Consider the following 14,256-nt stretch of genomic DNA (forward strand, 5'->3'; position numbering starts at 1 on the left):
TGTTAAACCTGCTTTGCAGGCACCAGTACAACCAATACACAGCAACCGTTCAAACACAGAAAAAGGAGATTCATGTCAGCTACTATAAGGCTGTGGCCAATGATACCGGGGGAGGACAGTTAACACAGGGAAAAGTCAAAATGAGGGAAGTCAGAAAGAACGGCAAAGAATTGTGAACTGATATACCTTTCTGGGATTCATGCAGCTGCACTTTCTCCTGGTGGTCCCAGCCAAGTGCACATTTGTCTTGTCTGTCTGTCTGCACACCAAACTTGCCTCCAAACCCCTTTACATAATCTGTATGCATGAAGTTTCAGAAAACATTACTGCAGTTTATGACTGTAAACAGTATTTAATAAAAAAACAGGAACATCTTATGGGACAAGCTGCCCTGTCATTGATGATACTCTCTTTCACTCTTTTTTCCCCCCTGCTACACTACCTCAACAGAGGGGAAGGATACCTGTTCAGTAACTCCAGGATCATGATGCAAGGAAGCACCACAAATCCAGTGAAAGTTACAGCATCCAGGCTCAATAACATTCAAAGATTTGAAGAATCTGATGCACTTTCCACCTAAAGCCATGTAACACACATATATATATGTGCAACATAGATATATAAATAATTAAGGATTTGATACTGCCTCTGAATCCCATAGATCTGTGCAACTACACATTTATTTCAATAACATCCATACGGACATAAGGCCCCTTGGAAATCAGACTGTGAAACTCAGGGACAGTTTACAATGCCTTCCTTTTCATTTAAGGGAAACAAAAATCTGCATACACAAAACACACATTTACCACAAAAAAAAAAAAAAAAAAAAAAATTTTTTCCCAGGTTTAAAATGCTGATTGATTTGAACTAGTATTTTTAAATAAGATAATAAAAACCTTTCTGTGATTCATGTTTTTCCGTTTTGCCTTGATATTCAAAGCCAACAGCACTTTTGTCCACTTTGTCCTTGTCAACACCATATTTACCACCAAAGCCCTTGGAATAATCTAGAGATAAGAGTGAAGAATTTTGTTTGTAAGTGTTCAATAACAAAATATTACCTTGAAAAACTGTGATAATCAGACCTGCTAACATTACATTACGTATTAAAAGAAGCACTGACATCCCTGGTTAATCTTGATTCCAGACACTGAAGTCATAAATTCTTCAGAATACACTCTCTCAGGATGGAAAATAAAATAGCATCATATGTAGTTCAACTGCTGGGCGATATCAGCAATTCTGCTACTTGACTCCTTGATAAAATTCGTAAGACACTTATAGCAAAGTGAACTTCAAAAACCATGTCAGCAACAGCCTGGATGCTTTTAAACAAACACCCCCTTCTTCTCTTCAGCATTTCTAGAGTGCAAACATTTCTTTGAGATAAACAGAAAACAGATGGCAAAAATGTCAAAATTTTTCAATAAAATGGTCGATTTTTGATCAGATATTCCTGGAAACCTGATTAGCAACACAATATTAACTCTAAACACTACTAACTCTGATAAATGTTTTAATCTACAAACAGCTGATTCTTTTAGAAATGCTTCTCTGTTGTGGTTAAACTGCTCACAGTCTCAGTACTTTAATCTACAGCTTTTCAAACGAAGTTGCAAAAAACCTCCAGACAAACCTATGTGCCCTGCTTCCAAAGTAATGGCAGTTGGCTTATCACTTAAAACCAGTGAGAATCTATGTTTTAGGTTTCTTTTTCAGAAGTCAAAGTTTTCAGCAACATAACTTTTGTTCAGTGTTAACTTTCAGCAGGAGTGCAACAGATGTAAAAAATTAGTATTTTACAACACTGCCTATCATGAATGCCTACTACATCTGAGTATGAACCCACCAACACGTGTGTCTACTCACCCTTCTGTGACTCATGTTTCTCAGTTTTACCCTGGTAATCAAACCCCACTGCACTCTTGTCCACTCTGTCAGCCTGTACTCCGTATTTTCCACCAAAACCACTTGAGTAGTCTGCATTGAGAGCAAAGCACAATAAAAATGAAATTAAGAAGCTTTTCATAGAAACATCATATCCTAGCAATTGAGGGGAGGGAAAAGAAAAGTTATTTCAGAACTGAAATATCACTCTTTAGCATACAAAATTAAGTTTAATTTTAAACACAGAAAATAAGATGGGCAACAGTCCTATAGTTTACGATGGCTCCTCTTAAATCTACTCCCTATTTCCAATAGGGTGCAATACAGCAAAGAACAACTCCCAAGCTTTCTAAAATGTCCTTGAACCTCACTTCTAAAAGAAAAATAAGACTCATGATAACAGGCTACTTCCTTGTCTTAAAACCTCATCAACTCATGAAATTGCTTTGAAATTCATTTTTTCATCTTCTCTTCCACCCAAACCCCTCAACATTTGATTCACTGAGAACATCATGTGGAGGCCTCACTAAATGAGGTCTTTTACAAAGAGTAAAAGAATAGAGATCTACTCTATGATTTATAAAAAACCATGTGTCTACAGAGGCGACCACCTCACCGCTTTACCTTTTTGGGAAGCATGCTTCTCAGTTTTCCCCTGATATTCAAACCCAACAGCTGACTGGAAGAGAAATAAAATTGCAGGTGTGACAAAGAGTTAGATATTAGTAGAAAAACTGCATGCACTTCAGTGGACAAACAGCACGGAAAGTTCCTGTGTCTTTCCATACTGCTCTGACCTCCTTGATCGGGAGCATAAATACCTACTTAACTTATAGGCCATATCCATTTACATGACAATTTAGTACATGTATTCATGGCAAGGGTTTTTGTCATCCTTTGCCAAAGCAAATTGTACTACCAACATACCCTAGTCTTGCCAGGTTCCACAATTCAGTACAATAGGAATTCAGCATTTCCATGCTGGGGCTGTTACACAGTCTTGGAACAGGTTGCCAATTATCCTGCCCAGTAGCTCATATTGCAATACAGAACAAACCATCCCCAAATCCCTCCTTCTGTAGCATTCACGCTGATTTTATCCTCATCAAAGAACACAGCCTGGCTAAAAGGCATATTTTAACATCTCTTTTCAGTTTTCTTTTCAACTCATCTCAATTTCCCATAAGGGTTTTTTTCTATTTTGCTTTGAACAGAAATTTATCTCCGTAACAGTCAGTGTTAGTTTATTGCTAAACTTCAAATACAGCAGGAAGAGCAGACCACACCAGCATTTTAAGGTATTGGAATTTTTCAGCTGTACATACAAAATGATAAACTCGACTACTTCAAGTAGCTCCAGTACAAGATGAAATTGCTTACCTGGTCAACTCTATCGGTTTGTACTCCAAACTTGCCACCAAACCCTTTCACCGAATCCACTTGGGAGCAATGCTTAGAAAGCTTGGATTGATATTCATGTCCAACAGCTGACTGAAAGAAATTGGAAAGTTCAGAAACAGGCAGCAGTTCTATACAGTTCTGTATGTAAGAGAAAACCCCGCAACCAAGGAACTTGAGGATAAGCTTTGTTACAAACATGCATTACTGCCATTCTTACTGTTGAAACTAATTTCCTTGGAAGCTGCTGCTCACTTGAGAAGTCTTTACAAGACTGTCACCATGCTACCAATACAGCCTAGACAAGGGAAGTGCCAAGAAAGAGTCTGACATCAATGACTGTATTTTATGAAGACTGTTTTACGCTCTATATTTTTACTTCAAAACCACAGGAATGAAAACAAGAAAAATCTTGATGGTGTTCATGAAGAATTTAAAATAAGGATTAGTTCCAGATAAAATACACAGCCTTGTATTTAGGCACATTATTACAGATCTGTTTGCTGGTATTAGATTGCAACCAAATACAACTACAGCTAGGTTTTCCACTGACTTTCTTTTAGGGAGGCACCCTGATCTTCTGCATAAATCAAAATTAGGCATCTTCTCTCTATACTTTCTCCTCACTTGCAAAATGGCATCACAACATGAAGCAGTGCATCCACATCAAGACAGAGCTCTCCGTGCTAAAGGCATCCCAGCCCCACAGCCTCCCATTTGATCCTGTCCCTGGCACCCAAGCTGAACATGGCAAGTCGAGGCATAGTTACATCGCCCTGTCACTGGCTTCAGGTAAGACACAAGGATATGTAATTACATACCTGAAAGTACATCCAGATAGCGTTTGCTAGTATTACACTAATCTAGTGCTAGGATACCCTTCTAGATCCTGGAATCAATGCTAGATCCTAGCACCTTCAGGGGTGCTACATACCATAGCCAAAATATGTTTTTTCTTGTCCAGTGCCAAAACTGAGCACTGGCCAGAGCAACTGGCAAGTTGCCACTTTAATCTAACATTTGAGTCTATTGCTCAAATGCATACAATTCCTGTCAGAGGCAGAAAGAGAAGACCCTATAAACCTGCTGCACGCAGCCGTGTCCAGATTGAGAGGCTGCACCCTGTGACAAGCACCTCTCCTGACTCAACACCACCACCCGCCCCGTGCAGCACCGCAGGTTCCAGCACCCGTCCCCGTGCGCGGGGCAGTCGGCATCTGCGGCTGCAGCAGAGCACCCTCCAAGCAGCTGCCCCAGGCTCCGACCTTTGAGGAATGAGAAACTGCTTATCTTGTACCAGTATCAGACAGCTGGACCAAGGTGAATTAATTTGAGGACACAAGGTGTCTAGAAACCGTAAGTAACTTGGCTTTTACAGTATTTGCCCTCCCCCCCCCCCCCCCCCAGGTGCTGGGGGGAACGTTCCCAGCACTTAGGAAAGCAAAACATTACTGCACATAATGGCCGAAGTAATTGCCAGGTAACAGAACAAGGATGTCCATAATAGGACACCACCTTAACTTACAAGCAATATAAAAGCTCCTTTCTTTTCCTGACTGAAACAGTCATACTCTTGTTCATTTTGCAGGTGTTCTGTAGTATAGTAACTTTAAATGTGACAGAAAAGGCTCCCACCTCCCTTTCTTCTTCCTGTTACCCATTACATTTACGTAAGACACGAAGCTCTGAAAATCCTAGGTTTTATGCGGTTTTACATGATCCCTCTTTTGTTATACCAATTGAGGCAGGTAAGGTTTAAGCACATTGTTTTCTTTATGTGGTACCAGAACTTTCTGCATTTCATCAAATACCAAGGCACTACAATATACCTCTTTTTAGAAAAGACTTAGAAAAAGATTTTTCTTGGAAATCTGTATTTCAGAGTAAATTACCCTCGTAATTCCTCAGCACAATACTCTGCTACATTTTAAATCAGTTACAGAGGCCTGGCGTATAGAATGATGTAGCTGTTCATTTTAAGTCAGCATCAAGGTTTTGTCCTAAATGCAGCAAAAACCTGTACCATGGACAACACTGCAGTAATGCTCATTTACTTCAGGTGAGTCAAGCCTTAATACTAGCACACCTGCACAGAGCCACAGATACCTGTGAAGGAGAGATCTCAATTATAAGGTTTTAGAACTACAGTTATAAGGAAGAAAGCTTTATTAAAAAAATAAATTATGAACATCTCCTGCCACCAGTATCACTCAGATGGGCATGACCATTATGTTTTTCCTGGTGATTAATTCTGGCCTACAGGAAACAGTACTCACTTTTGTTTCTTTCTTTTTTCCCCATGGACACAGGTGAGGGATAACCTGCTGACACTAGAGAGCTGCGCAGCTGCAGAACAGGCCTAATGGTTGAATGGTCTCAGCAATTCCTTTCCCAGATTCAAAGGTTAGGTTAGCCTATTTCAAAGGCCCATTGAGAATTATACAGCAATTTACTCTGGAATACGGGAATTCAGCAAAAATTTAAGGCTGTCAAATTACTAGAAACCCAGAAAGTAAATAAAGTAAGAAAATAAAATAATTCTTATTCAGGAAACAGTTTGGCTCTTATTTTAACAGCGTACATGAAAGAAACTAGCTAGAAGTTGATATGCCTGTCTAATTATCACATGCGTAATGGAATTACATTAAGAATTATCACTACTTTTGTTAATAGAGTGTAACTTAAACAGCCATCAAGTCCTTATGTAATACATTACCATCTGAATGAAGTACAAACTATTTTGAAATACTTGCATTACTTGTCACTGTTCACAGTTTACCACTGTTTAAGAGAGTTGCCCTCTAATTTAAAAGCAGCAGCACACCCTTTTCTTCATTCTTTGGCAACCTCTATATGCACAGAAGAGCTGGCATCGAAATAAAAAAAATACTGGATATATTAATACATGAAGTACTTCCTTAATTTAGAAATATACTTTTAGAAACTTGAATCTTGACTCCAGGGGAATCCACCCAGGACACAAGCAAGTAGACTTGCTCTGAAGACAGAGCAAGCATCAAACAAAAACATGTGGGGCCACTGCACATCCCAGAAATTCTCCTCGTCATTCACAGAATCCTAATTTGCCACCAGAAATACTTGTTCCTGATGCTTCAAGTGCTTTAGTTCAGTTCTTTCTGTAGGAGCATCTTGATTTAATCAGGGAACAGAGCGCGATACCTGACAGATTTACAAGGGTAATAGTGGTTACAAGTGTTCTTGTTAGAGCACTGTAAGAGCGATGCTTCTGCCCTCAAAATAAGCCACCGGTGTATACAGCTTATGCCATGATCTGAGCTTCTACGTCTCCAAACCTAGCAAAGAACAACTTTGGAACCTTCTTTGGAACAACTTTGCACCTTCAACAAGTGTAACTCACATATATAGCTGTGCTGGCCACTGGCAAGGCAAGGCAAGGCTTACAATATCATCCCAGGAAAGCATTCATACTTACTTTATCCATGCGATCTTGTTCAACGCCAAATTTCCCTCCATAGCCATGGGAAGCTTTTGGTCCTGTTTCAAGCTCCTTCTCTTTGAGGTTCTGGTGTTCTTGGAATACATTCTCTCTCAGCTGATGAATACTTTAAAGACAGATAGTTTAGCAGCAAGTTTTACTAAGAAAGTTTCAGAAAATAACTTCAAAAAGATGCAAAATAAAAGGATGATAAAAATACAATCTTAATTAAAAGTTGGACAACTTGTATTTTTCAAGCCCTTCCCATTTTTTTAGTGCACAAAGCACTTCGTAATATTCTGAGAAACAGAATTTATTCCACTGCAAAACATTGTCTAAAGAAAAAAAAAAAAAGCATTGGTTTTAAGACTAACATGGAAGGGTATTTTGCTATTTGAACAATCAATTACCTAGAATTTATATGTGCCTGAAACATATTTTCTTCTCACATCCTAATTTAAGTTCTTTCCAACACTTTTTATTTAGATGGCAACTTTTCAGAATAGGGATCATCTCTTATCATATGGTCCCTATGGTAACGGGACTCTAATTCTAACTGAGCATTCTGGACACAACTATAATGCAAAATAAGGATGCAAGGAGACATGCACCTCCTCTTCCCCAAGTGTTCCCTTGCAATGTGCAGGAATTGAACTTACGGTTGTGCAGGCTACATACAAGAAGGACAAATCTGTACCTTAAAACACTTCCCACCTGAGTTTAAAGCTTCCTCAGGCGTAATTCAGCCAGTAGGCGTCCCCACTGCACTCCAAATAGGGCAGAATAAAATTGATCCCTGAAGTAAGCCACATAGTTCAGTCTCTCTCCGTTTGCAACACTGATGACATTTATTCTTAGCTTTATACCCCGTGGGTGGATGCCCCAGAAACACACAAGCAAAACCAAAGTGAACATCACAATCGCAGATTTCCTACAACTGCTTTAAAGTTAAGTCTTAAGACACTTTTTGTAAGAAGTACAAGGTTCAGAAGATGGATTATTTCTGTCTCATGTAGCCCTTCGTGATGCATTCATTTGCTTTTCTGCCAGAGGGCTTGATTTGTTACTTTGCCAGAATTTTTATGAGTTTGGTAGCAGTTTTCTAAACAAAGCCTAAGAATTAAGGGACCAAATGTATCATTAAAGTACCAAACTGAAGCTGCTCAGATCACCCAACACAAACTTACTCCCTGGCAGTATTTGCTCTTGCACCAAAACAGAATGAAGAAACTTTCCAGACACAAAAAAGCAGGAAAAATAACATTTCCAGTTAAAACAAAAGATTTAAGAGTCCCTACACCACAGTTCTGGTTTTAAGATTTCAGATCTGAAGATACTGACATATTTGAAAAACCAGCAATCTGGCAAATAATCAATCTTCTACAGAGAAACTCTTGTTTTAATTATGAAGATACAAGTAACCGAGAACATGAGTTGATTAAGTCGCCTGGGATTGTGACTATTAATAAATTTAAAAAGAGAGCTGCTTTACTTGATGTGCTCTTGATGGCCGGATCCCTTCACAGTTTTGGCCCCCCAGCGCTGTTCTTTCTCACTCACATCATTCTGTGAAGGACACACATAAAACAGTCAAAAACCCAAAGGCATTACTAGTTATTTGCACTTTAGAGTTGACAGCAAAAGCCTTCAGCCGTCGGCGAGATCAGAAGAGTTAGAAAAGCAGTTAAGGCCACCTTCACTTCTCTTCTGCTGTGAGCCCTGTGCTTTGTCTCCTGCTGAAATGCACAGTGCACACATTCAGCCCCAAGAAGCTGCTGCTTCTTGACACAAATCTCTTCCATACAGACTTCCCTGCAGAACCCAGCCAAGACAAGGTAGTTTTGTTAATCACTCACAGGCAAAACCCCTTAATTCTCCCTCCTTCCAGGAACATGCTCCTATCAGTTTATTTTGCTGAGACATAGCCCCCGCCCTGAAGAATTACTCTTTAACGTGTTACGTAACACACTTCCGCTCAGTCGATACAATTCGAAAGCCATACCACAAAATCAGGATCCGTCTCCCAGTCATCGGCTCCGTCATCCTGATTGACAGAAATGGTGTGGCCTGCAGTAGCCTTCCACATCTGCAACACCATCAGAAGAAGCACTGTCACACTCCAGTTACACGTCAACTCATTGTATATTATGTATAAGCCGATGGAGACGCAGTCCAAAATTCCCAATAAAGTCTGTTATTTAACAGAATAAACAGAAGCTGTATTTGTAGTGAAAGTAGATTTGACCATTGGCTCTCAGGCTGCCTTCTCAAGCTGGTCTGAAAACCCCTTTTAGTTTTCCTGCTGGCACTGCAAAAAGGTTAGGAGCGGTCACCGATGTGATTTCAAAGAGAACAAGGAAGTCTTTCCTTGCCCAAATTCATATGTGTCTTTTCTTCATTCACTGCACTGAAAAATTCACTTCCCTTCAAACAGGTCTCCAAACCAACATCCACTTCTGAAGACTGTCACTAATTCTAGATCCGGTGCATATATTTAAGGCATAGGAAGAGATGTTTTTTTCCCAGCCATTACTAATGATAAGCGTGATATTGCTTATTAGGCAGCATAACCTACATGTTTCCTCCGTTGTGTAATGAGTTTCAGCATTACGAAAGAAATCCAAACAACTGTAAGAATTTGCATGCAATCTAGACATTAGTCCACCTGCCTGCAACAACTGAGTGCAAGAGTTACTAGTTTCTCAGATCACCCTTTGTGAAATACTTACACAAACTGAAGTGTCTCACCTGACTTTCAGAAGAAACAGAGAGCGAGTGCTGGAGTACTGACAGCAGGAAGCAAAACTCAAAAAGGCAAGCAATGACATCCAGAAACAACATTCAACACTTTTAAGCGACTAATGATTTTGGGCATCTCACTTTCTGGAAACCTTATCCCCTGCGGAGTATCAAGTTGGACACCTCGAATGAACACTTTGGAACGTGACTAGTGAGCAGAACACCTGACCTGCCTGGTGCTAGTGGCTGTATTTTATACCCTTTATTCTAGGTAAATAAAAATAAATAAATTCTAAAAAGCATAACAAAAACAGCAAAAAAAGCTTTCTGTTCTCCCAGCTTTTTCAGGTACACAAGTCAGAGGAAGGATTTCTTTTCTTCATCGCTATTCCGCTAGAGTTCAGTTCTTTAACATACCATCATTCTGTCCACTACCCTTTATCTTTCTAATTAAGAATAGATTATAAGGATGGTTATCATGGACTATTTCATTCACACAAGCATAATTCAGTAGGTGGAATGAAAACTCCCTTTTAAATGCATAACCAATAATCCATAGGCAAAGTGCACAGAGAAGAAAAACACCGCTTGCTCTTCAGCCTGACAGAATAAACCAACGAGCCAGTTTTATGGAGCATTTCAGAAATTTCAGGACTGGTAGCAAGAATGAGAGCAACTGAAAAACTGATAGTCAAACACCAAGGTGGCAAATGAGAGTAGCCTGGAAGGAGGGTGCAAGAGCAGCGCAGATGACATCCGGACAAAGTAGTAGTACATTTCCCCTTATGCTTCTTCAGGTCCCCCATCTCCAAATTCCTGTTGGAATTAAGGAACTAGCATTTGTTACGTTACTTAATATCCAGAAAACTTGTGAGACTACACGTTTATAATACAAACCTTTAGAACATTGGTATTTTATCATTCTCCTTAGTATATCCTAAAAAGCCTTCTCTCATGCGATCGTGTCTCAGGTTCTCCTGCTCTTTAGTTCGCCATGTGGCCTTCACCAAAATCAAATCTCTCACCAAAACAAAGGCATTGGAAAGCAGAACCGAACCAGCTCAATGATGAAACTCACCCCAAGGTCCAAGTTCTAACTTTGTAACCAAACACAAACCTATGGTTGCTCCTAAGAGGGATGGCTTGTATCCTTCCCTCAGTGCTTCACCATGCTGTACGCTGTGCACGTTGTTAGAAATGGACTTCAGGTAACAAGAGCTGAAGTGCAGGTACACATGCGCATGGTTACTCTACGTATTTCGTGCAAAACACAACTTTTTTCCCCAAGTACTTGGTTCAAGCATTCACTTGATCGTTTTGTTTTGCTTTGTGCATTCAGCTGTGTTCGGGTATTTGAAAGAACAAAAGCTAGATCCTTAAGTTTAGACTTCTTGGCTTCCTCCTCAAACTCTCACAAACAATAACGAAGAAAAGACGGATTTCACAGGTACACCCTTACAAAACCCAGAATCCACCATGTTTCTTCCTAAATTGTGCACATAAAGGCCAATATTTTTCCACACCTCAACGCTGCATTCTATAAAATGAATTACAAAAGGGAGCAAAGCAGCCTAGTAACAACGGAATCTCAGGCAAGACTTCCCATTGCCAGTGGGGAGCTAACAGGAATAAGCCCGGTTTCCACAGCAGCTTGCTATTCTAGCATCTCTTCCACAGCAAAACGTGGAGAAATATGATCTATTTATGAGTCACTGACTCACATGGTCAAATTTCTGAAGGAAAAAGAAAACATTACGGTTCAAACGCAAATGGAGGCTAAATATATGCTTTGAATTTATCTGGCCAGCTCTGCTCTTCGCCACTGTTATGACTAATCAGCAGTCACAGCATCCTACCCAGCACCTTTAGCGGCACCCTCGGGAACTCCCCTCTTCCCCAGGGCCTACGGACCAACTCCTGGAAGGAACAAAGGGAGACACCAACGCTTTAAGCCCAGACATAGCGTTGCAGGTGAAGAGAACCAAGCAGCAGCTCTAGGCCTACGCCAAGGCTCGATGGGGGCACCGTGGACTCATCCTGGCCCTGCTACCTGCTGGGGACCGGCGGTCCGCCCCGGCAGCTTGCCATTCGCCCCGGCAGCACCGTCAGGGCACCAGAGGAAAAGAACGCTGCAGGGAAACTCCTCTCTTCTGAGTACACGATGATAACCTCAGGCCCGACCTTCGCAGGCCATGGCGCGGCTCACCCCGTCTTCCCCTCCTCGCCACTGCCTTCTCCAAGCCCCCCGAGTCCTACAGCAGACGCTCTTTCTTCTTTCGAGTTACCAGCTCTGGGGCCTTTGAACTACGGGCAGCTTCACAGAGTTTAAAAAAAAAATAAAATAAAAAAAGAGACAGAGTCACATAAGCCTGGCTCGGCCTCTCCCCAGCAGAGCGACCGGCTGCCAGGGGGGCAGCGCCCTCCGGCCCCGCGCCCCCCTCAGGGAGCTCCGCGGGCGGAGGGCCGGGAGAACCGGGGAGAAGCCCTGCACCGCCCCGCACGCCGGCCAGGCCTGCGGCTAGAGGCCGCGCCCCCCTCCCCGGCCCGGCAAGACCCGGGGGTCGGCCGCACGCAAGGCCGGGCCGCCCCAACCCTCCCCCGCGGGGCGCGGCCGCCCCCGCCCCGGCCCAACAAAGCCGGCCGGCCGGCCCCGCCGGGGCTCTCCCCCGTCGGCGGCAAGGGGGGCGTGGGGCCGTCGCCCGGGGCCGCCCCGCTCCGCCGGCGGGCAAAGCGGGACGGGGAAGCCCCCGCGCCCCCTCCCCACCGCGCTTACGCTGCCGCCCGCCGGCTGCTGCCGCCGCCTCCTCCTGCGGCCACCGCTGCCCTGGCTGCCCGCCGGTGCTTCCCGGGCTGGCGGCGGCGGCGGCTGCTGCTGCAATTTCCGCTTCTCCCGAGCTCCCACTTCCTCTTCCCGCACGGCGGGGCGGCTCCAGGTGGGAGAGGGACCCGCCGCGCCCCGCCCCGCCGGGCGGTGCTGCCCCGGCCGCCCGCGCCCCCCGGAAAGGCCGCCCCGCCGCAGGACGGGGCACAGCCGGGGGAGGGAGACGTCTGTACCCAGCAGTACTCCGAGACATTAAAAAAAAAATCTATCTATCTATCTATCTAAATCCATACTGGATTTTTTGTTAATAATAACTTTGCCCCCCCCCAAAAAAGGGCAATTGTCTAATTTAGGTAGCAGCACCTTGTGGTTTTCTATGGCATGTAGGAATGGATTCATTCCTTTACCTATTTCTTAAAATCGCTAGGGAGGATGAGATAGCCAAGCACTACTACTGCACACTAAAAATGCACCGCCAGGAGTTTTAAGAGGGCTACAGCGGATTTGGTTTGGTTTTTTTCTTAATACTCACTTTTGCACCATCATGTTTTCGAAATTGCAACTACGCCGTCTTGAGGGGTTTCGTCTCTTTTATCGGTGGGCAAAAGGTTCACATGCGACTGGGGACAGGCTGGCGAAATTAAACAGATGCCAAAAGCGAAACAATCAGGTTTTAAAATGCAGCCTTAGTACCTGAAGAGTTATTTGTTCGCCCACTGTTTGGTTATATCTTTTGGAGGAGGGGAAACAGGCTCTAAGGAATGACATTTCCAGTGAAAAACATTACGGATAAATACACACATTCAAACTGTAATAAAGGGTAAGTTAAAAAAAATCCAGGTGAACAGTTTCACAAGTTTTGGAGGAAGGAACACAACATAAAATTCCCAGTCTTAGTGGGACAGCTACCTCCGGTCGCCTAAAGCCAAATGTAGTCAGTTCACAGTCTAAATAGGCTCAATTAATTTTTTCTGGATTAACCATAGGGTCATTTACCCTATAATCTGAATATAGTGTATTTTAAAAATTGGGCTAAACTTACTCTTAAGAAGATGTCTGCTAGAGAAAGCGGGCTCAGCAAACCTCGATCCTTTTGGCATTACTTCCGGCTCTGCCGCTGTGCCCTTTTGGAGAGCCTTCGCCTGTCCCTCTGCATACAGGTGGTTTATAGATCACTTTTCATCCATCCATTCCTACATGCCATAGAAAACCACAAGGTGCTGCTACTAAATTAGACTACAATTGCCTTTTTTTTTCTTTTTTTTTTTTTTTGGGGGGGGGACACAAAGTTATTATTAACAAAAAATGAAATTAATAACATTTAGAGTAACTTTGAGTTTAAGCAGTGCACCAAAACTACAAATGGAATTATCAAGAAGTGAAAAACCACTTTCCTTTTAAAGGCAAAGTAATTCTTTAGTTTCAACAAAAATATCACCCCTGAAATAACTCCTCCAATGTAACACTGTGTCAATTTTTATTTATCTGAAAATTAATTTTGCTGACCCCCGCAATTTTCATTCTACCTAGTTCCAAGCATAAATTCTACTTGGAACTAATTCACATGCTCTGCTCTGAGTTTTGGCACGATAAACCCCTACTGTCCATAAGACACTGCAAAAGCAACTTCTTGTCTTTTAATTCTACATCAGTTTGAAAGGAGAAAGATGAAGTAAGTTGTAACAGCTGTTTTGAGATTCCCCATCCTCTAAGCATGCAAAAAACGGAAGTTTAAAGTTCTCTCAGATAATTCTACCATCTCCTTATTGCAGATAAAAAGGGTTCTCACATTTTAAAACACCTACTTTAATTTTTACAGCACTCTTTCCAACTAAAGCCTTTAAGGACATTCAGCAATTTTATAAAAAGTTAAATATAACCAAGCTTTATTTAAAGATTACTGTAACATATCCATATGCCTTTTACACACGCACATGCATGTTTTTCTTTC

General features: G+C 42.2%; 1 protein-coding gene across 2 annotated transcripts in view; it reads right to left on the minus strand.

The window, feature by feature from the left end:
- The window catches only part of CTTN (cortactin), a 28,668-nt gene extending 16,254 nt beyond the window's left edge, over window positions 1-12,414 (minus strand). For both annotated transcript variants that reach the window (XM_075501973.1, XM_075501972.1), the window contains exons 1-9: window positions 12,258-12,414; window positions 8,748-8,831; window positions 8,238-8,311; window positions 6,743-6,872; window positions 3,271-3,381; window positions 2,515-2,569; window positions 1,873-1,983; window positions 900-1,010; window positions 187-297 (exon numbers count right to left, since the gene is read on the minus strand). In XM_075501973.1, coding sequence (XP_075358088.1) covers window positions 187-297; window positions 900-1,010; window positions 1,873-1,983; window positions 2,515-2,569; window positions 3,271-3,381; window positions 6,743-6,872; window positions 8,238-8,311; window positions 8,748-8,831 — 787 coding nt within the window. In that variant the 5' untranslated portion in view covers window positions 12,258-12,414. The remainder of the gene's footprint in view (window positions 1-186; window positions 298-899; window positions 1,011-1,872; window positions 1,984-2,514; window positions 2,570-3,270; window positions 3,382-6,742; window positions 6,873-8,237; window positions 8,312-8,747; window positions 8,832-12,257) is intronic.
- Between the last annotated feature and the right edge of the window lie 1,842 nt (window positions 12,415-14,256).

The sequence above is a fragment of the Mycteria americana genome, chromosome 5 (genome assembly GCF_035582795.1).
Source record: "Mycteria americana isolate JAX WOST 10 ecotype Jacksonville Zoo and Gardens chromosome 5, USCA_MyAme_1.0, whole genome shotgun sequence".
Classification (NCBI taxonomy): Eukaryota; Metazoa; Chordata; class Aves; order Ciconiiformes; family Ciconiidae; genus Mycteria; species Mycteria americana.